Source organism: Leucoraja erinacea, chromosome 4 (genome assembly GCF_028641065.1).
Source record: "Leucoraja erinacea ecotype New England chromosome 4, Leri_hhj_1, whole genome shotgun sequence".
NCBI classification, from domain to species: Eukaryota; Metazoa; Chordata; class Chondrichthyes; order Rajiformes; family Rajidae; genus Leucoraja; species Leucoraja erinaceus.
This window is the reverse complement of record NC_073380.1, coordinates 31,804,220-31,826,978: the sequence shown is the minus strand read 5'-3', so window position 1 is coordinate 31,826,978 and position 22,759 is coordinate 31,804,220. Positions and strand designations below refer to the sequence as shown.

Sequence of the window (22,759 nt, the reverse complement as noted above, 5' to 3'; positions counted from 1 at the left end):
CTCAATGTTGGGCCACTTTCTGCAGCGTGCAACCTTCTGGGTAACAAGTTGTCATTTCCGACTTGTTCCTGGTGAAAACTTGAGTGATCGTATAGTGTTGGGGAAATTACAAACTGCCTTGATTGCACTAGAGACCGAGTACAGAATTGTTTACATAATTGTTACAAACTGTTTAATACAATTGTTTACCAACTTGTATAAGTGTGTGGTAGTTGACTAGTGTAAGTCGGAGAGTGTCTATTGTTCCTTTCGTCTGCTATAAAACCGATAACTGTATGACAATGTTATGATGATGTTAAACATTTTAAAGCCATTGTAAATTATTGGGCATTGGCCTACACACAGGCTGTAAACTAGCCATTGATTATGACTAAAGAAGGATCCTACCCTGAACTGTTGCTTATCCATTCCCTCCACAGATGCCACCTGACCCGTTGAGTTCCTCCAGCACTTTGTGTTTTGCTCACAGATTAAACTGCTGAGTTTTTTGGGGATAAACCTCCATTTGGTTCTGTTCAAATTTCACCAGATTAGCAGAAACAAATAAAACTGAAGATGCTGGAATCTGAGGCAAAAAAAAGATAGTCAGTCAGTCTGCTGGAGGGATCTCTGACCCAAAATGTTCATAAGTTCAGAAGTTAAGAAATCCTCCTCATCTGCTTTCTAAAGGTACGTTCTTTTATTCTGACACTGTGGCGACTGGTCCTAGAGTCTCCCTAGGTGGAAACATTCTCTCCACCATTCACTCTATCCAGGCCATTTCTTCCAGCATTTTCTGTTTTGAGACCAGGTTAATAGATCTTAAAATTGTCAAAGAATATTATTTCATGCAAAACATTTTAATTGAAAACTACATTCAGAAACATTGCTCAATTCTGCTAGTTCTTGGAAGAGCTTACATTTGGCTGTGATCAGAAATACTTGGACTGTTAAAGATAATTAATTTTGCAAAACCACTACAACTTGTTCCCGGCTCACCTATTGAATCCAAAGAAGAAACAGCGGCTTTGCATGTCATGAACCTGGGTTAACTTCTCTTGTCTTCATTTGAGTTTTGGACTATTGCTTGGGGTTTTTATGTTTTGCCCTTTAACAGAAGAATTATCCACTAATTAGAGTGTCAGGGAATTGCTAAATAAACCTTATATGTAAGCGGCCCTTCACAATAGCTGTCAAAGTTTTCTCTCGAAGCGGAAAATTGATATCAGCAGTGGTTTAGTTTCAGACTATTGAATAAACGAGATTTCATTCACGGTTTTTATATCTTTTCCAGATGGCCAGGCAATGTAATCAAAAAAGTCAAAGACAGAATTGAACTGGTTGCTAGAGAACTGTTCAGAACCAACATAATTCGGAAAAAGAAGCAACCAGACATACCTTCTAAGTGTAATTCTGGCAAATGCACTGTGATCCAAAAGCTGTAGTATTTTTGTAAGTATAAGTTGTATCTTTTTTATATGCAGCTGTTTTGATGCTATTCAGGATTCTTGCATACCTAAGAATGCTATGCAAAGCTTGGCATCAATATACAGACAACACATTAATTATATATTCACCCTGGCCAGATTTATGTAGTTATTGGCACGACTTTTACAAAATCAAAGTTGTGCTTTTTAAGATATGGTGTTATGGTGTTAATGATTCAAGTAAAACAAATATAATTAATTTTATTTGAAAACAATTATTAAACATTTTTACGACATGTTTTAATGATGCTATAATTGTAGGCGTGATAGGGGTGCTTTGGAAGGTTAGGTCGCATGGGATGCTGGGAGAGTGGTGATGAATCTGTGGAATTCATTGCCAAAGACAAGGTGGAGCCCAAGTCAACTGATATTTTTAAGGCAGAGATTGACAGATTCTTGATTAAAGATGCCAGGGGTTATGGAGAGAAGGCAGGAGAATGGTGTTGAGAGGGATCCATGATTGAATGGTGGAGTAGACTTGATGGGCCGAATGGCCTAATTCTGCTCCTTGAACTTAATGAACTTATAACAGGATACAGAATGAACCTCACGGTAGGAAGCAGAGGGTGCTGGTGGAAGGTTGTTTTTCTTACTAGGAGCTTGTGACTGGTGGTGTGCCTGAGGGATCGATGCAAAGCCCACTGCTATTTGTCATCTATATCAATGATTTAGATGTGAATGTATCAGGCATTATTAGTAAGTTTACAGATTACTGTTAAATAGGTGGTATTATAGACAGTGAAGGACTACAGCAGGATCATGTTGGCTGGGCAGGTGTGGAAAGGAATGACTAAAAGAGTTTAATTCAAATGAGAATGAGGTGTTGGATTTTGGGAAGTCAGTCAAGGGTAGGACCTCCACCTACAATAAATAGTAGAGCCCTAGGGATGTTGTGGAGCAGAGGGATCTAGGTATAGATGTGCATCTTCCCTAATTATGGCATAACACCTTAATAGGGTTTTGGCACATTGTCCATCATCAGTCAGAAAATGTAGTATAGAAGTTGGGAATTCACGTTGCTGTTGTATAAGACATTGGTGAGGCCGTATTTAAAGTATTTTGTTCCGTTCTGTGCACAAAGATGTTGCAGGAAAGATGTTGTCAAGCTGCAAAGGATGCAGAGAAGATTTACAAGAATGTTGCTAGACTCGAGGGTTTGAGATAATGGGAGAGGTTGGGCAAGCTAGGACTTTATTCCTTGGAGTTGGGTGGCCCGGTGGCGCTGCAGTAGAGCCACTGCATTACAGCACCAAAGACACGGGTTTGATCCTGATTACGGGTGCTGTCTGTACGGAGTTTGCATGTACTCCCCCGTGACCTGCGTGGGTTTTCTCCAAGATCTTCTGTTTCCTCCCACACTTCAAAGGTGTACAGTTTTTTGTAGGTTAATTGGCTTGATGTAAATGAAAAATGGCCCCATATGTGTGTAGAGTAGTGTTAATGTGTGGGGATTGATGGTCGGTGCGGACTTGGTGGGCCAAAGGGCCTATTTCTGCGCTGTATCTCTGAACTAAACTAAACTAAGCTGAGGGGTGATATTATAGAGTTGTATAAAATTATGAGGGCAATAGATAAGATTAATATGCAGTTGTTTTCCCAGGGTAGTGGAATCAAGAACTAGAGGGCACACTGTATGTTTGAGGTGAGAGAAAAAAGATTTAATAGGAAGCAGAGGGACACTTTTTTCACTCAGAGAGTGGGTATATGAACGATTTGCCAGAGGAAATAGTTGAGGCAGGTACAATAATAACATTTAAAAGACAGGCACATGGATAGGAAAGGTTGATAGGGATATGGGCTAAATGCAGGTAAATTGGAAAACAAAGAACTGTAGATGTTGGTTTAACAAAAGGACACAAAGTGCTGGAGTAACTCTATGGGTCAGGCAGCATCTCTGAAGGCCATGTTCTTCAGAGATGCTGCCTGACCCACTGAGTTACTCCAGCACTTTGTGTCCTTTTGCAGGTCAATGGGACTAGCTTAGATGGGGTATCGTGGACAGGCTGGATAAGGTGGGCTGAAGGGTCTGTTTCCATGCTGTATTTCTATTTCTCTAAGACTCTGTACAAGAATAAAGAGACAAATTATAAGAATCCAATAGGAATATTGATTGTACACATACAAAACCAATACAATATTAGTTCTCATATAAGTACTAATATTTCATTAAAAAGAGGCAATATGAAAGGCATATTTATATATTGTCTCTCATGGTCTCAGGTCTTTCACTTTACAGAAAATAATATATTTCTGAGATATAACCTATATTTTAACTTGGGAAATACAGCAGACAAATTGTATGAATGATAATAAACCAAATAATAAAACTGAATTTGCAGAATTTTCCGATTTTATTTTAAACTTCCTGCATCATCAATTGCGTGATAAAGAACAAATGATATTTTTGTATATAGCTGTTAAGTGTTAAATATTGTGCAGGACCAGTGGTATCTATGCATATCTATATTACTAAAAGTCTGATCTTGACCACTTCCTTTGTTCTATATATTAATTTTTAAAAAAGCGCTGCCACTTATGGCTGTGATTTTTGGCCATCTTACTCAGAGTCCCCCTCCGCTGCGCAGGACAAGTAAAATAAAAGAGTTATTAGTGTTTAAAAAATGTTGAGATTCTCTCTCCTGAAGGTCACACCCCTTCCAGAGGGACTATAAAACCTGGAAGTGTTGAGTGCCTCCGTCAGTCTCTCCAAGATGGGGGAAGCGAGAGGGTCACGTCTCTCAGTCTGAGCTGCGAATAACACTGAACACATGTCTACTAAACTGTGAGTGGTTTTACTGACCTGTCAGTGCCCTTAATGTGGTTTGAAAATATAGTTTGGAAATGCTAAAACTGCATTGCCTTTGATTTGGAAATGCTAAAGCTGCGTTGCCTTTGGTTTGGAAATGCTAAAGCTTTGTTGCCTTTGGTTTGGAAATGCTAAAGCTGTGTTGCCTATGGTTTAGAAATTCTAAAGTTGTATTGCCTATTTAAAGTTGCCTCGATTAATTAAAGTTGCCTCGACTAATTGAAGTTGCCTCGACTAATTGAAGAGTTGATTTGAGAATGCCTCGCCTAATTGAAAAGTAGATTTGATAATGCCTTGCCTAATTGAAAAGTTGGTTTGATAATGCCTTGCCTAATTGAAAAGTTGGTTTGAGAATGCCTTGCCTAATTGAAAAGTTGGTTTGAGAATGCCAAATTTGCCTTGCCTAATTGAAAAGTTGGTTTGAGAATGCTAAAGTTGCCTTGCCGTCTATATAATTAAAAGTCTAATCTTGACCACTTACTGTTTGCGCTGTATTTTGATTTTAGGAAAAGCGCTACCAGGTACTGCTGCAATTTTTGTCCATCTTACTCAGTCCCCCCTCCCCTCGTGCTGATTTTTTCCATCGATGAAAAATAAAAGAGTTATTAGTGTTTTAAAAATGTTGAGATTCTCTCTCCTGTCAATCATGCCATGAAGGCCACGCCCCTTCTGGTTGGGAGAGGGGGAGGGACTATAAAACCCAGAAGTGTGGGCGTGGCTCAGTCTCTGCAAGATGGAGGAGGGAGAGGTCACGACTTGCTGTCTTTAGTGGCCTTGCACCCTGCTTAAAATGGTAAGAAACTGCATTTGAATTTGGTGGCCTTGCACCCGGCTTGAAATGGAATTTCAAGGAATAGTCGTGAGTCAACTGCCAGCCCATCAGTCGTGAGTGAGTGAGCTGCCAGCACAACAGGCTTGAGTGACTGAGCCGCCAGCCCAAGAATAAATTTGGCCCACCCCCCCCCCCCCCCCCCCCCCCCCCCCCTCCCTCCCCCTCCCCCCCCCCCTCAATGAGGTTCAAATGACAACAAATAAATTGTATTGTATTGTATCTATGAAACTGAATGAAAAATACTTCCACTGGATAATTGAGCTGTTCAATAAGGAAGGAATGTGTTGTGAAGAATGGTTGTTGTCCCTTTCCTTTTATTTTGAAAGTATGTGCATTTTACACAAGTGTTGGCCGAGATCGTCACCGATCGTAACTAACCTCTCCTGACCCAAAATTTGGAGTTTGTCATTTACCCTCATAAATGCTGGGAACTTAGAAGCTTTATTAATAGCTCATTGCTTTATTGTTAAGAAAACGCTTTGAACTAATCTCTGCTTGTAGTCCCAGTTCAAAAGTCACCACATGACCTTTCATTTACTATTTAGAAACATTGAGGGGGTCATCACCGTTGATGAACTATTGCAGTTTTGTGCTATGGAATGCAGCTCTGTGAATGCTGATGGGTAAATTACGCTGGGTATGATGTGTTACCCTTTGGAATTATTTTACAGAACATTAACTGCGAACAATGCTCAGACTATTCAGAATTCAATTTTATTGGTACAACAAAATACACAATGAATATCTCCCCATCTATGCATTCCACATTTTTCTTTTAATTTGAAAAGTATTTCCACTTTGTACATGATGGTTGTGGACGGTTCTTGCCGAGCGGTCTGATGGCAGAGTTGCACAATGGATGGTACAGTGGCGCAGCAGATAGAACTGCTGCCTCACAGCTCCAGAGATCCTGGTTCAATCCTGACCGGGTGTGTTGTCTGTGTGGAGTTTGCACGTTCTCCCGGGGCCTGCCTGGGTTTTGCTCTGGTTTCCTCCCACATCCCAAAGACATGGAGGTTAATGGCTTAATTGGCTTAGTAGTTTAATTAGTGTTTTGTAGTGTTCAAGGGCCTGATGGTTGTTAGGAAGATGCTGTTCTTGAACCTGGGCAATGGAGGAGGCCCAGGCCAGAAAGGTCAGTGAGGGAATGGGAGAGGTAGTTAAAGTGTTGAGCAACCAGGAGATCAGATGGGTTTAGGCGGACCGAACGGAGGTGTTCAGCGAAACGATTGCCGAGCCTGCACTTGGTCTCACCGATATACAGGAGTCCACACCTGGAACAGCGGATACAATAAATGAGGTTGGAGGAGGTGTAAGTGCACCTCTGCCTTGCCTGAAAAGACTGTTGGGGTCCTTGGACTGAGTCGAGGGGGGAGGTATAGGGACTGATGTTGCAGGGAAAATAACCCGGAGAGGGGGTGGTTTGGGTGGGAAGGGATGAATTGACCGGGGAGTTGTGGAGGGAACGGTCTCTGTGGAAAGCAGAAATGGGTGTAGATGGGAAGATGTGGCCAGTATTGGGAGGTGGCACGGTGGCAAAAATGTCAGAGGGTTATGTGCTGTATTGGACAGCTGATGGGGAGGAAGGCGAGGACAAGGGGGGACTATGTCTTTGTTTAAAAAAATGGGGGGGGGGAGCAAGAGCGGTACTGCGGGATATCGAAGAGCCCCGAGTGAGAAACTCATCTATAATGGAAGAGGAGAACCCATGTTCCTTACAAGAATGAGGACCTATCTGATGACCTGGTATGGAACAACTCATCGTGGGCACAGATGCGGCGTAGATGGAGGAATTGGGAGTAGGGGATGTCTTTACAGGATGTAGGGTGAGAAGAAATGTAGTCTAGATAGTCTGTAGTCTACATAATTGAATTTGTTGACACTCTCCACCACTGATGCCATGAGAATGCAGGGTGACGTGGACAGGTTGGGTGAGTGGGCAGATGCATGGAGAATGCAGTTTAATGAGGATAAATGTGAGGTTATCCACTTTGGTAGCAAAAGCAGGAAGGCAGATTACTATCTAAATGGTGTCAAGTTGGGAAAAGGGGAAGTACAATGGGATCTGGTGGTCCTTGTTCCTCAGTCAATGAAAGTAAGCAGGCAGGTACGGCAGGCAGTGAAGAAAGCGAATGGCATGTTGGCCTTAATAACAAGAGGAGTTGAGTATAGGAGCAAAGAAGTTCTTCTGCAGTTGTATAGGGCCCTAGTGAGACCACACCTGGAGTATTGTGTGCAGATTTGGTCGCTTAATTTGAGGAAGGAAATTCTTGCTATTGAAGGAGTGCAGCGGAGGTTTACAAGGTTAATTCCTGAGATGGCGGGACTGTCATATGCTGTGAGAATGGAGTGGCTGGGCTTGTATACTCTGGAGTTTAGAAGGATGAGAGGGTATCTTATTGAAATATATGCGATTATTAAGGGTTGGGACACGATAGAGGCAGGAAACATGTTCCCAATGTTGGGGGAGTGCAGAACCAGGCGCCACAGTTTACGAATTAGGGGTAAGCTATTTAGAACGGAGACGAGGAACCATTTTTTCTCACAGAGAGATGTGAGTCTGTGGAATTCTCTGCCTCAGTGGAGGCCGTTTCTATGGATACTTTCAAGAGAGCTAGATAGGGCTCTTAAAGATAGCGGTCAGGGGATAGGGGGAGAAGGCAGGAATAGGGTACTGATTGAGGATGATCAGCCATGATCACATTGAATGGCGGTGCTGGCACGAAGGGCCGAATGGCCTACTCCTGCGCCTATTGTCTATTGACCCGTCGATGAAAACAGGTTTGTGGATCCTTGCCTTCCCTCTTCCATAAACCTTTTGAGGTTAAGAGCAAGGTTGTCGATCTGCCACCATTCAATCAGATTATTGAACTTTTTGTTAAAAAAAATGTCACGGTGCATTTGTCATATGTGACAATAAAAGTGCCATTGAACCAATGAACCATTGAAATCCCTCCTATACTCAGACTCATCATTTCCCATCATTCAACCAACAAAAGTGGTATTGTCTGCAAAGTTGGCATGACCTCTTTACCTTTAATCACAATCGTTACTTTCCTATCTTTACATCAAATTTTTATCGATTACTAGACTAAGTGGGACCCGTTGGGTCCCAGCATCACACGGGAGGGCTGGTCCCCCAACACAATGTTCCACCTCTAAACCAATTCCAATATTGGTGGCTAGTGGGGGGCTTTCTGGAGCACTAGTGTGGGTGTTGCGGGCTGAAGGGACTGGTTTCCAGAGGGCTAGTATGGACATTGTGGGTCAAATGGATTCTTGGGCTGGCAGCTCAGTCACTCAGACGTGTTATCCTGGCAGCTCACTCACTCATGGCTTGTGGGCTGGCAGTTGATTCACGGCTATTCCTTGAAATTCCATTTCAAGCAGAGTGCAAGGCCACCAAATTCAAGTGCAGTTTCATACCATTTCAAGCAGGGTGCAAGGCCACTAAAGACAGCGAGTCGTGACCATACCATTTCTAGCAGAGTGCAAGGCCACCAAATTCAAGTGCAGTTTCATACCATTTCAAGCAGGGTGCAAGGCCACTAAAGACAGCGAGTCGTGACCTCTCCCTCCTCCATCTTGCAGAGACTCAGCCGCGCCCACAATTTCATCTAAAGTAAGTTAATAATGCCTTACTTTTGATGAAATTCAGCGAGCAAACGCGATAATTCCCGATATTTTGGATCTTAAAATCACCACGGCAAATGTCAGCTGTTCACTTCCGCCGCTTTCTACCTTCAGTTCCCTCTTGTAATTACCTCACTTTCTATCTTTTTTTTTGCCTGAAAATTAGGTCGCTGTGCTTCACGGTCACCCCGACTAGCACAGAAAATTTCAGCTAAAAAATCGGGCGTTTTCCATGTTTTTAACGGGTGGGAAAGTGCGTGTTTCCCCATTCACTTACATGTACCAAACTGAGAGATGTCCTCCAGTTAAAACTTTCGGTCACGTGAGGGGGGATCTACGCTCATTTGACCTTTGGTGAAATCACCCTATTAACATGAAAGTGTTCATAAATCAGGAATTCATTTTTGCATTCAGTGTATTCATTTGAAGGAAACTTTGTAATCATAAAAGAGTAAAAAAGGCTCTTAGATTTAAGACAAAAGACTGCGTGTGTAATTATGCTCCTACAGCTTACCCCCTTGTCTAGTTTAGTAAAATACTGAGTGAAGCACTGGATCAACTATTCTTTATTTTTTCCAACAATAACAAACTACCTATACAATACCTAACCACCACGGGTTCGATCCTAGTCTCAGCCCATTCAAGCCCTTCAGCCTCGTGCAAGCAGACACTTCCAAAAGGTCTACGCAGTCCAAAGCTCCCCTCCAGAGGATCGACTGCTATCCTCGTGGGGTTCACTCTTTTATAGGTCATCGAACCCTGTGGCACAAAACTAGATGGGGGTGACAGCCCCTACAAACCAATCACAAATATCGATTACATTATACAGTTATTGACAGTTCCCTAACCCAATCACAATATACCCCATTACATTGTTTCTGCAGAAAGTTCCAGCAGGATTGGTTAACATAGTTTACACGTGTATAGAAACATTTCCCCAGTTAATCTTAAACAGTCTGAACAAGGCTTCACATTTTAACCAATCACAAGATAACAACACAGACACTCTGCAACATAGTTAACAGTATTATAACTTCCCCTTATCTGACCAATCCTGACCATGCATTTGCAACACCTCTGAGCTCCTCTGCAAAAGTCATTATACATTTTAACAAAGGAAGAGACATCTGGACCTCACCTCAACCTGAATATCCATCTAAGATCCAGACGTTGTGGTGCCGGCTCACAGCTTGCAACTTTTCACAGAAAGAGGCCAAGTAGGCCTTGCAAATGCAAAGATCCTCCATTTTGTAATACCTCTAATTTGGCCAATATTAACAACATTAGGCAGAGGATGAAGGAAAAGTAACTGCTGGATTTAGGAGCAGGACTCTGTACAGAGAGAGGATGTACACTGAATCTAACTGTCAGCCACCACCCATATTATGGCTTGAAGAAGGGTCCTGACCCAACATGTCACTTGTCCATTCCCTCCACAGATGCCACCTGGCTCGCTGAGTTCCTCCAACACTTTATGGTTTGCACCATAACCCAGCATCTGCAGTTTCGTGTACCTCTTGCTATGTACTCTAATATCCAAATTCCTGTCCTCAAAGGCAGAGTGTTTAATGAAGCAGGGTCCAGACCCAAAACATCACCAATCTATGTTCTCCAGAGCTGCAGTCTAACCTGCCATGTTACTCCAGCACTCGGTGTCTTTTTTTTTTTGTAATCCACCATCTGCAGTTCCTTGTATCTCTGCTCATTGACTTCTCTCTGCAGATACTGGGGCTGTTTGTCCCAGTATCTGTGGAGGAGCATATGTTGCAACTTTTCACAGAAAGAGGCCAAGTAGGCCTTGCAAATGCAAAGATCCTCCATTTTGTAATACCTCTAATTTGGCCAATATTAACAACAGCAAATGCTCAGGGAAATAACTATCTTCAGGAGACGCAGGCTCCTGGCACCAAGCACTGCTTGTTGTTTACCATAGTTGATGCATAAATGTTTTATCCTGTGTTAGTCTGAAAGGTATTTCTCTTTTAAAAGCCAGGCATGCTTTTCATCTTCAAAGACCTTGAGCATTTGCCAGCAGACTGAGAGATGCTTACAGCGAGGCACTATTAAGAGGCAAGGTTACACAATTAAATGAAAAGTGAGAATACTTTATTTGGGAGAGTTTAGCAGCTGAGCGAGGGGGAGCTGGACACTGTTTCCCTTCTTTGATCCACCTCTCTTGGCTTTAATGTTTCACCACATCGATGGATATTGCTCAAATGTCCAAGAAGTAGTGATGTGTGCAAACTTGAAGAAGCCTTGTCTATTTATGAATTTGAGACTGATAGACCTTTATCTCACAGGGTGGCACCACAACACCAGAGAACTGGGCTTGTACATTCTCCTTGTGACTGTGTGTGTTTTCTCCGGATGCTCAGGTTTCTTCTCATACTCCAAGGACGTGCGGGTTTGTAGACTAATTGGCTTCTGCAAAATGCCCCTGATGTGGGAGGTTGTGAAGGTGGGATAACATAGAACTCTGTTATTCAGTTGGTATCGTTGTTCAGTGCAGACTCAGTGGGCTGATGGGCCTGTGTTCACGCTGTGCCTCTAAATTAAACCTGACCAACGCTTAGAGAGATGTAAAAACAAGAACTGTTCATGTACCTTTGTTAGTTTAGGGTAATAAGAAATGTGGAGACAAGGACTTAATATACACGTCACCCTGTATTGCATTAACCAGGGAAACGGCACATATGGCTGAGAATCGTATTTCTGTTCTTCTGTTGAGATTTAAAGCAATACAAACAAATTAAAGTAAAAAAATGTTTTACAGTATGAGCAACTCTGTCCAACTGTGTTGAATTGTGACAACTTTGTGAATACAGTGTCAGTGAGGGGCCATTCTGCATTCTAATATTAAAAGAGAATAATAAAGAGAAATGCATCATGTGGCTTTGCAAGTTATTGTTTCAAAGCTAAATAAGTGTGACTGTGCCTTGGCTATTATACCATAGAAAGGATAATATTGTGGGATGCATCACAACTTGGTATGCTCTGCCCAAGACAGCTGGAAGCTGCAGAGAGTCAAGGATACATCCCAGTCCAGCACGCAAACCGCCCCCAACCTTCTCCTCCCCCATCGACTCCATCTACTCTTCACACTGCCTCAGGAGAGCAGCCAACATAATCAAGGACCACTCGCACCATTGTCATTCACTCTTTGCTCGCTCCCGTTGGGCATAAGATGTGAAAGCACATACCACCCAGATTCAAGAACAGTTTCTTTATTGGTGCTGTCAGACTCTTGAGTGGATATCTCATATGTTAAGGGTATATTCCCGATCTTCCATGCTCCCTCATTGCAGGGCTTGCACTTTATAATATCTGCAATATCTTTGGAACCGTAACACTATTTGATATGATCTGACAATGTTTTTCTCTTTCTTAGTGCAGGTGAAAATATCAAAACAATGCCAACACAAAACCAATATTATATGACCCAGCCTGGTAAGCATTGATAGAACTACTGGAATGATGTTCAGTTACATGAGATGGATTACATTTTGGGGGCTTATTGTTATGTGTACTGAGATACAGCGCGGAATTTTGTTTTGCAAGCTGTCCAGGTAAATCATATCGCACATGAGTGCAATCAAATCATACATGCGTACAGCAAGATGTGCAAACCGAGAAAGAAAGATAGTGCAGAATACGGCGTTGCAGCTGCAGAGAAAGTGCAGACAAAGAAAAAATGCAAGAGTCTTAATAAGGTAGATTTGCAAATTGGCAATACATGTGTGGAGTTACATGTTCGCCCTGTTCTATTGTTTACTGTCTGTGACCGTGTGAGTTTCCTCCGGGTGCTCTGGTTTCCACCCACATTACAAAGACCTGTGGGTTAATTGGCTACTGTAAATTGCCCCAAGTGTGTCGGGAGTGGGTGTGAAAGTGGGATAACATAGAACTAAATCCAAAGGGTTTCTACAGCTATATTGATAGCAAAAGGATAACGAGGGATAAAATTGGTCCATTAGAGAGTCAGAGTGGACAGCTATCTGCAGAGCCAAAAGAGATGGGGGGAGATATTGAAGAATTTATTTTCTTCGGTATTCACCAAGGAGAAGGATATTGAATTATGTGAGGTAAGGGAAACAAGTAGAGTAGCTATGGAAACTATGAGATTCAAAGAAGAGGAAGTACTGACACTTTTGAGAAATATAAAAGTGGATAAGTCTCCAGGTCCGGACAGGATATTCCCTAGGACATTGAGAGGTTAGTGTAGAAATAGCAGGGGCTATGACAGAAATATTTCAAATGTCATTAGAAATGGGAATAGTGCCGGAGGATTGGCGTACTGTGCATGTTGTTCCATTGTTTAAAAAGGGGTCTAAGAGTAAACCTAGCAATTATAGACCTGTTAGTTTGACGTCAGTGGTGGGCAAATTAATGGAAAGGATACTTGGAGATAATATATATAAGCACCTGGATAAACAGGGTCTGATTAGGAACAGTCAACATGGATTTGTGCCTGGAAGGTCATGTTTGACTAAGCTTCTTGAATTTTTTGAAGAGGTTACTCGGGAAATTGATGAGGGTAAAGCAGTGGATGTTGTATATATGGACTTCAGTAAGGCCTTTGGCAAGGTTCCTCATGGAAGGTTGGTTAAGAAGGTTCAATGGTTGGGTATTAATGATGGAGTAGCAAGATGGATTCAACAATGGCTGAATGGGAGATGACAGAGTAATGGTGGATGGTTGTTTGTCAGGTTGGAGGCCTGTGACTAGTGGGGTGCCACAGGGATCTGTGTTGGGTCCACTGTTGTTTGTCATGTACATCAATGATCTGGATGATGGTGTGGTAAATTTGATTAGTAAGCATTGCAGATAATAGAATCGAATAATAGAATAGAATAGTTTCTTTATTGTCATTGTAACATGAACCATGTACAACAAAATTTAAAAATGTCAGCCAGTCAGTGCACCATTCAAACATTTCTAAAAGCTAACGATACATACAAGGTAAAATATTAAAAAAAGATAAACAACTAAAATAAATATCATGAAAATAGCACGCATAAACACCCAACCCTCCATCCTTCTGTGGATTTCACAGTGTACCACAGTCCCTTAGTATATATCGCGCCTGCGTTCCTTGGCGGCTACATTTAGTGCCTTTATAGCAGTGGGGTAAAAACTGTTTTTAAGTCTGTTTGTCCTTGTCCTTGTAGATCTGTACCGTCTGCCTGATGGCAACAGTTCAAACAGGGAGTGTCCGGGGTGGGAAATGTCCTTTATAATACTCTGGGATTTTTTGATGCAGCGGGAACTGTGTAAGTCCTCCAAGGTAAGGAGAGGGCAGCCGACAATCCTCTGGCCGTTGTCAATGGCCCTCTGGAGCGCTTTCCTCTGAGCCGCTGTGCAGCTGGTGTACCATACGCATACATAGTATGTTAGAATGCTCTCAATGGAGCACCGATAAAAGGACAGCAGCAGTCTCTGAGTGATGTTATTCTTCCTGAGCACCCTCAGGAAGTGCAGTCTCTGCTGGACCTTTTTCAGCAGCGCAGAGGTGTTCACGCATGATACTAAGATAGGTGGGGTTGCGGGTAATGAAGTAGAGTTTCAAAGTCTACAGAGAGATTTATGCCAGTTGGAAGAGTGGGCTGAAAGATGGCAGATGGAGTTTAATGCTGATAAGTGTGAGGTGCTACATCTTGGCAGGACAAATCAAAATAGGACGTACATGGTAAATGGTAGGGAATTGAAGAATGCAGGTGAACAGAGGGATCTGGGAATAACTGTGCACAGTTCCCTGAAAGTGGAATCTCATGTAGATAGGGTGGTAAAGAAAGCTTTTGGTGTGCTTGCCTTTATAAATCAGAGTATTGAGTATAGAAGTTGGGATGTAATGTTAAAATTGTACAAGGCATTGGTGAGGCCAATTCTGGAGTATGGTGTACAATTTTGGTCGCCTAATTATAGGAAGGATGTCAACAAAATAGAGAGAGTACAGAGGAGTTTGAATAGAATGTTGCCTGGGTTTCAGCAACTAAGTTACAGAGAAAGGTTGAACAAGTTAGGGCTTTATTCTTTGGAGCGCAGAATGTTAAGGGGGGACTTGATAGAGGTCTTTAAAATGATGAGAGGGATAGACAGAGTGGACGTGGATAAGCTTTTTCCACTGAGAGTAGGGAAGATTCAAACAAGGGGACATGACTTGAGAATGAAGGGACAGAAGTTTAGGGATAACATGAGGGGGAACTTCTTTACTCAGAGAGTGGTGACTGTGTGGAATGAGCTTCCAGTGAAGGTGGTGGAGGCAGGTTCGTTTTTATCATTTAAAAATAAATTGGATAGTTATATGGACGGGAAAGGAATGGAGGGTTATGGTCTGAGCGCAGGTAGATGGGACTAGGGGAGAATACGTGTCCGGCACGGACTAGAATGGTCGAGATGGCCTGTTTCCATGCTGTAATTGTTATATGGTTATAACTAGTGTGAATGGTCGGCATGGACTTAGTGGGCTGAAGGGCCTGGTCTCATGCTATAATGCTAAACTAAACTAAATTAAACTAATCTAAACTAAATCTAAACTAAACAAAGATAGGCGCAAAAGCTGGAGTACTCGGTTACTCCAGCTTTTTGTTAATAGCATCTGTGTTTCTCTTTGGTTTAAACCAGCATCTGCAGTTCCTTCCTAAACTAAACATTTTTGGTTTTCATCTCAGCTTGTTAATTCTGATCCAACCGCGTGGATGCAATTCAAATTAATTGAGCTGAAGTCAACATGGTTTTTTGAAACCTTGCCTGACAAACCTGTTGGAATTCTTTGAGGGAGTAAATATGATAGACAAGGGAGAGTCGGTGGATGTCGTTTACCTGGATTTTCAGAAGGACTTTGATAAGGTGCTGCACATGAGGTTGCTAAAGATGTTGAGAGCCCATGGTCTGCAGAAGGACTTGGACAGGTTGAGAGTGGGTTGAGAAGTGGCAGATTAATACAGCATAGCAAAATGTGAAGTCATACATTTTGGTAGTAGGAATGAAGGCATAGACTATTTTCTAAATGGGGAGAGAATTCAGAAATCGGAGGTACAAAGGGACTTGGGACTGCTGGTGCAGGATTCCCAAAAAGTTAATTTGCGAGTTGAATCGGTAGCAAGGGAGGCAAATGTATTTCAAGAAGGCTACAATACAAGAACAGGGATGTAATGCTGAGACATTATAAGGCACTGGCCAGTTGTGGGCAGGTTTGTGTCCCATATCCGAGGAAGAATGTGCTGACATTGGAGTGGGTCCAGAGGAGGTTTACGAGAATGATCCCAGGAATAATTGTGTTAATGTATGATGAGCATTTGAAAACACAGGGGCTGTACATGCTGGGGTGAGGGGGGACCTCATTGAAACTTACTGAATAGTGAAAGGTCTGGAGCAAGTGGATGTGAGGAGGATATTTCCACTAGTGCCTCAGAATAATAGGACGTATCTTTATAAAGGAGATGAGAAGAAATTGCTTAAGTCAGACGGAGGTAAATCTGTGGAATCTATTGACAGAGACGGCTGTGGAGGCCAAATTAATGTATATATTTAAGGTAGAGATTGACAGATTCTTGATTAGTCAAGGACATGCCCCACGAGCATGCGACAAGCGCGACCAAACCGGAAGTGGGGGCCGAGCGGAGGTCGAGTGATTCCCGTACAGGGCCTGTCCCACAAGCATGCAACTGCATGCGGCGAGCGCGACCAAACCGGTAGCGGGGGCCGCGTGGAGGTCGAATGATCCCGTACGAGTTGACGTGAAGTTCGAGCGAAGTCCGCGGGAAGTTCGCGCTGGGCGTATGGCGTCAAGACGCTGCGTACGGCGTCGAGACGGCGACATTGACTCTGCGTACAGCATTGAGACGCTGCACACGACCATCGAGGCGGTGCGTACGGCCTCAATGCGGCTGTGGGCCGGCAGGCCATTGCCGCACGGAATTTTTGGACAGTGTCAGTTTTTTGGAGCCCCGCGCGATGTCAGGACCAACTCCGCACAACTCCATACGGCTCCGGTGATCGAAATGGGACTGGCCCCGCGAGGCCGTACGGCTCAAGCGACCACGTTAGGTCACGCTTGCTGCATACAGTCGCATGCTCGTGGGACAGGCCCATTAGGGTGTGAGGGGTTATGGGACAAAGGCAGGAGAATGGGTTGAGAGGGAAAGATAGATCAGCTATAATTGAATGGCGGAGCAGACTTGATGGGCCGAATGTCCTGCTCCTAGAACTTATGAAATTTGCACCAAAATCAAATGATCAGCCCCATTGCTTCAGACTTTAATTAATAGCTGTTTAATGTGACCCTCATATAGTCAATCTTGTAATATGTTAAATTGCTTGTATTGCTTTTGATTTAGCTGCAGAGAAAGATGCTGTGAATTTAGTCTGCTAGAGGGGAGCAGCTAATTATTTGGTAGTGTGGGGACACTGCATGCCTTGTTAGAATTTTTAAGCATCTTCAACCCATCATCAAATGTTCTTCATGTGATGATAGAATTGGACACGGCAGCCAAATTTGAGTTTCTTACTGTTCATTCTTTAACAAAGTATTGAGTGTTATTAGACACAAAATGCTGGAGTAACTCAGCAGGACAGGCAGAATCTCTGGATAGAAGAGGTGGGTGACGTTTTGGGTCAAGTCCCTTCTTCAGACTGAAATATGGTCTTGGCCTGAAACATTACGCGTTCCCTCTACCCAGGGATGCCGCCTGGCCCACTGAGTTACTCCAGCATTTTGTGTCTATCTTCAGTTTAAACCAGCATCTGCAGTTCCTTCCTGCATATATTGAGTGTCATTGACAGTTCTATGGGTGAGTTATACTCATCCCCCTTAGGTCCCCTCTTCCCCAACCATGCTCAGTCTGCACTACACCAAAAACACCTCACCCTTGCTCCCGGTAAATGCTACAAGGTTGTTTTTGCCAATCTACATTCAGCATGGCAATGTCAGTCATTTGATTAATGCTGACTCAGCAAGGCAACCAGCATGATCAAGAGTAAATCTCACCCTGGACGCTCCCTCTTCTCCCCTCTCCTATCAGGCAAGAAGTAGAGAAGTGTGAAAATGCATACCTCAAGATCCAGGGACAGTTTCTTTCCAATGCTATCAGGCAACTGAACATCCTACCACCAACTAGAGAGCAGCCCTGATCTGCCATCTACCACATTGGAAACCCTTGGACTATCTTTAATCAAACTTTTCTGGATTTTATCTTGCACTAAACGTTATTCCCTTTATCCCATATCTGTAGACTGTGGGCAGCTTGATTGCAACCATGTATAGTCTTTCCGCTGACTGGATAGCACGCAACAAAAAAAGCTTTTCACTGTAGCTCAGCACACGTGACAATAAACTAAACTAATAGTGTGAGCAATGTTATATGCTCAGCATTTCTACCAGAGTTGAGTGGGAATAATTATAAATGAAAAACTCAATTAGTCAGTTTGAAGATAATTACTTTTTAACATTTAATTTTATTTATTTTTATTTTATTATTTATTTCAAACAGAATAAAAGAATAAAAAGCAAATGTGAAACGGCATACAAAAAACAAAACAAAAATATTTATAGTGTCATAAACAATATCTATAAATAAATGAAATCATATGTGTCCGAAAAGGAGCAGGAAGAAGCCAAAGCTTATTAATTCCCACCCCTTATTCAACCGCTTGTAATTATCGTATACAAATTTAGCAGCTATATGTACACCATATGTACACCAGCCACTATATGTACACCAAATTATTTACATTTGAACATTAATCAAATATTTACAAAGCCGTACGAAAAAGAAAAAAATAAAAATAAAAGAAAAACCCCGCAAATACTATACAGTATCTTAGTCATATTTACAACCCATCACTCTATAATCACCCTTGCCAATACAATCAGTGTAACAAATATCACAATCACCTATCCTCATCCCAATATCCTTTTAAACAAGTGTTTTTGTACATATTTTTAAACTGAATTATGTTTGTGCTAAGGTTACACAAAAAAGCTGGAGAAACTCAGCGGGTGCAGCAGCATCTATGGAGCGAAGGAAATAGGCAACGTTTTGGGCCGAAACCCTTCTTCAGACTGATCGGGGGCGGGGGTGGGTGGGGACAAGAAAGGGAAAAGGAGGAGGAGCCCGAATGCTGGGGGATGGGAGGAGACAGCAGGGGGGCTGAGGAAGGGGAGGAGACAGCAAGGACTAACAAAATTGGGAGAATTCGATGTTCATGCCCCCGGGGTGCAGACTCCCCAAACGGAATATGAGGTGCTGTTCCTCCAATTTCCGGTGCTGCTCGCATGCTGCTCGCCGGACCATATGTTTGTGCTAAGTTTTATTTCCTGTTCCAGACCATTCCACAAATTCCCACCACAGATTGCTATGCACATACTTTTAAGAGTTGTTCTGACATTGAGTTTTTTTTAAATTATGTTCCCCTCTCAAATTATACCCACCCTGTCTTTCCATAAACAGTTTTTGTATATTTCTTGGAAGTAAATTATTTCTTGCTTTGTACATGATTTGCGCAGTCTTAAATTTAACCAGATCAGTGAACTTCAGTGTATGTGACTTTAAGAATAATAAATTGGTATGTTCAAGATATCCAATGTTATTGATAACTCTTATTGCTCTTTTTTGTAATGTGCACAACGGCTGTAGGTTGGTTTTGTAGGTGTTACCCCATATCTCCACACAGTAACTCAGATATGGCAATATGAGTGTATTATACAAAGTATGTAATGATTTGTGGTCCAGAATGTGTCTTGATTTTCCCAATATTGCTATAGACTTTGCCAGTCTTACTTTGATGTGGTTTATATGTGGTTTCCAGCAGATTTTGTGGTCTAAGATCACACCAGGAAATTTATTTTCATATACTCTTTCTATATTTATGTTATCTATTTTCAATTGTACTTGAGGGTTTATTTTATATTTTCCAAATAGCATAATCTTTGTTTTGCTTAAATTTAGAGACAATTTGTTGACATCAAACCACTGTTTTAATGTATTCATTTCTGATGTGATGACTTCCAAAAGCTGCTTCAAATTGTCACAGGAACAAAATATATTCGTATCATCGGCAAATATAATCAATTTCAGTATATTTGATACTTTACATATGTCGTTAATGTACATTATGAAAAGCTTTGGACCTAACACAGACCCTTGAGGTACTCCACAAGTTATGTTCATGTAAGTTGATTTATGTTCACCTATTTCTACAAATTGTTGCCTGTTTCTTAAATAGCTTCTCATTTGATTTACTGCTAAAGGGCCTGTACCACCAGGTCGCCGAAAAACTGGTGACTGGACCCCCCTTCGACATAAAATTTGAAATAAAATAATTACTTTAACAACAACAAAGTCAGCACCGGCGACAACTTACGTCACCTGGTGACAACCTACGCTAACCTGGTGACAACCTACATTAACCTGGGGCCAACTATGACAGCGCCTACGTCAGGAGAAGTCAAGATACGCTCATTGGCGTCAAACCCACAGTCGCCTAAAAATTTTCAACATGTTGAAAATCCAGCAGCGACTGGAAAGACGCTACAACTCTTTGGGCGACTGAGGAGACCACTCACGACCATACAGGCGACACCCCTGCAACCATGTAGTGACCGCCTAGTTGCTGTGGTCGCCTAAAAAATCGCTTAAGTGGGACAGGCCCTTAAGGCAACAATTTTGAGCCTCCATTTTACTGCTTCCTTCAGATCTAATTTAGCAGCATTGGTGTCAAATCAGCATTGCATGAGAATTGATAACACAGTCTGTGTCCTTCTAACGTGATAGGGACTCCACACATATGGTTCCAAATGTCACTGTGCCGGAATTTTATACCAACCATAGGTGGCAAATTTGAAGCGGTTTGATCAAACAATAATGGATTAATTTTTACTCCTCCACATTTGTTCTGTTCTTTCTTAATTTTTCCAAAACTCCATGCATGTAACAGAATAACCTCCTTATTGCAGACATGGCTATTTTATGGATTCCAGGAGAAATACCAGATAACATCAATTATATCAACAAAAGATACAGGAATGCATCCTTCCCCCATTTCCTAATGAATACAACAATATTTGTATAGACTTCGGTTTAGTTAAGTAATTTAAGCACCAAGAAAGGGCACATACAAATCAAACATCACAGTTTAGTTTAGCTAAGTTTAGTTTAGAGAAACAGTAGAGAATTCGGCCCACCTAGTCCGCACCGACCAGTGATCTCCACACACCAACACTATACTACACTAGGGACAATTTCTACATTTATACCAAAGCCATTTAACCTACATACCTGTACATCTTTGGTGTGTGGGAGGAAACTGAAGTTCTCGGAGAAAACCCACGTGGTCATTTGGAGAATGTACAAACTCCGTACAGACAGAACCCGTAGTCAGGATCGAACCCAGGTCTCTAGTGCTGTAAGGCAGCAACTCTACCGCTGTGCCAATTTATTTTTTTATTTTATTTTTATTAGAAGTACAGTAAATTACAGTAATACACATCACATATCTTATCACATTTGTTGTACCACTTCGTTTTTCGAGCTTTAAAAAAAGGTAGAAATAAAAATAGTAAGGAATGTGAGCAAGAATCGTGAAGGTGCAGGAAAGTGTTGGGAGAAGAAAGCCCCTTAGGGAAGAAGTTAGAGAAGGAAGTAAAGAAAGAAAATAGACCCTAGAAAGAAAAGAAAAAAAAAGGAAAAACAATTGTTCTATTATAACACAAAACTCCGCAAAAAAGGATATACCAACCGTATTTTTTTTTTATTTTTTTATTTTATACCCCCCGTTACCAGATCCTGGTACCATTTATATTTTAAATTACTATTGCACCTTATGCTTGTAATAGTTCCATAAATGCAGACCACGTCTTTTGGAAGTGGTCTGCTTTGCCTGCTAGGAGGAGTCTCATCTCTTCCAGGTGTAGTGCCTATTCTTTGATGGCTACATTTACTGTAATGCACGCAAACAATTTTGACTTGATTGGTACATTGGAAAATACCAGTGACTAAGGAAAGGTAGAGCCCAATTCATAGGTTCTATGAGCAGAATAAGGCCTTTTGGCCCATCAAGTCTGCAACCATTCAATCATGGCTAATCTATCTTTCCCTCTCAACCCCATTCCCCTGCCTTCTCCCCATAACCCCTGACATCCTTATTAATCAAAAATCTGTCAATATCCATTGACCTGGCCTCTGTGGCAACGAATTCCATTGGTACATAGAAAATAGGTGCAGGAGTAGGCCATTCGGCCCTTCGAGCCTGCACCGCCATTCAATATGATCATGGCTGATCATCCAACTCGGTATCCTGTACCTGCCTTCTCTCCATACCCCCTGATCCCTTTAGCCACAAGGGTCACATCTAGCTCCCTCTTAAATATAGCCAATGAACTGGCCTCAACTATCTTCTGTGGCATAGAATTCCAGAGATTCACCACTCTCTGTGTGAAAAATGTGTTTTTTCTCATCTCGGTCCTAAAGGATTTCCCCCTTATCCTTAAACTGTAACCCCTAGTTCTGGACTTCCCCAACATCGGGAACAATCTTCCTGCATCTAGCCTGTCCAACCCCTTAAGAATTTTGTAAGTTTCTATGATCCCCCCTCAATCTTCTAAATTCTAGCGAGTACAAGCCAAGTCTGAGGAAGATTGTTGGCTGAGGAAGAGGTGGCAGCGAAGGGATATACGGTTGCAGCCAGTGAAACTAACAGGATGACTAGGATGAGGGACGGATGGAGAGAGAGGCAATGCAAGGGTTACTTGTAATACTTAATAATAACATTATATTAATTGGAATTTACAGAGTTGATACAGGCCTTTCAGCCCACCTGTTCTAAACCTACTTAACACTGTCAGTAGAAACATTTAAACTTTTAACGCTTGCAGTATGTGCTTAACAACTTCCCCTTAAATACTTTTTTATTTTCTCCGTATGTTTCATGTGGTAGTAAGCACCACTTGTTAACCAACAAGGAATTTCCCTAAAGTACTTTATTGGACTTATTAGTGACCACCTTATATTTACAACCAGTGGTTTT

At 42.0% G+C, this 22,759-nt stretch overlaps 1 protein-coding gene across 4 annotated transcripts; it reads left to right on the top strand.

Moving 5' to 3' along the window:
• The first annotated feature begins 536 nt into the window (after nt 1-536).
• LOC129696245 (uncharacterized) lies at nt 537-21,875 on the top strand. 4 transcript variants are annotated; one of them, XR_008723295.1, is made up of 4 exons: nt 537-669; nt 1,274-1,431; nt 12,131-12,184; nt 19,986-21,875. XR_008723295.1 is itself a non-coding variant. In XM_055633952.1 (3 exons), exon 3 carries the CDS (start codon nt 14,181-14,183, stop codon nt 15,090-15,092), a length of 912 nt encoding a protein of 303 aa, XP_055489927.1. In that variant the 5' UTR covers nt 537-669; nt 1,274-1,431; nt 12,131-14,180; the 3' UTR covers nt 15,093-16,415. The 4 variants fall into 4 exon arrangements, 2 of the variants coding, with proteins under 2 accessions (XP_055489927.1, XP_055489928.1); XR_008723296.1 differs by having other exon boundaries at nt 12,126-12,184; XM_055633952.1 differs by lacking the exon at nt 19,986-21,875 and having other exon boundaries at nt 12,131-16,415.
• Nucleotides 21,876-22,759: the final 884 nt, after the last annotated feature.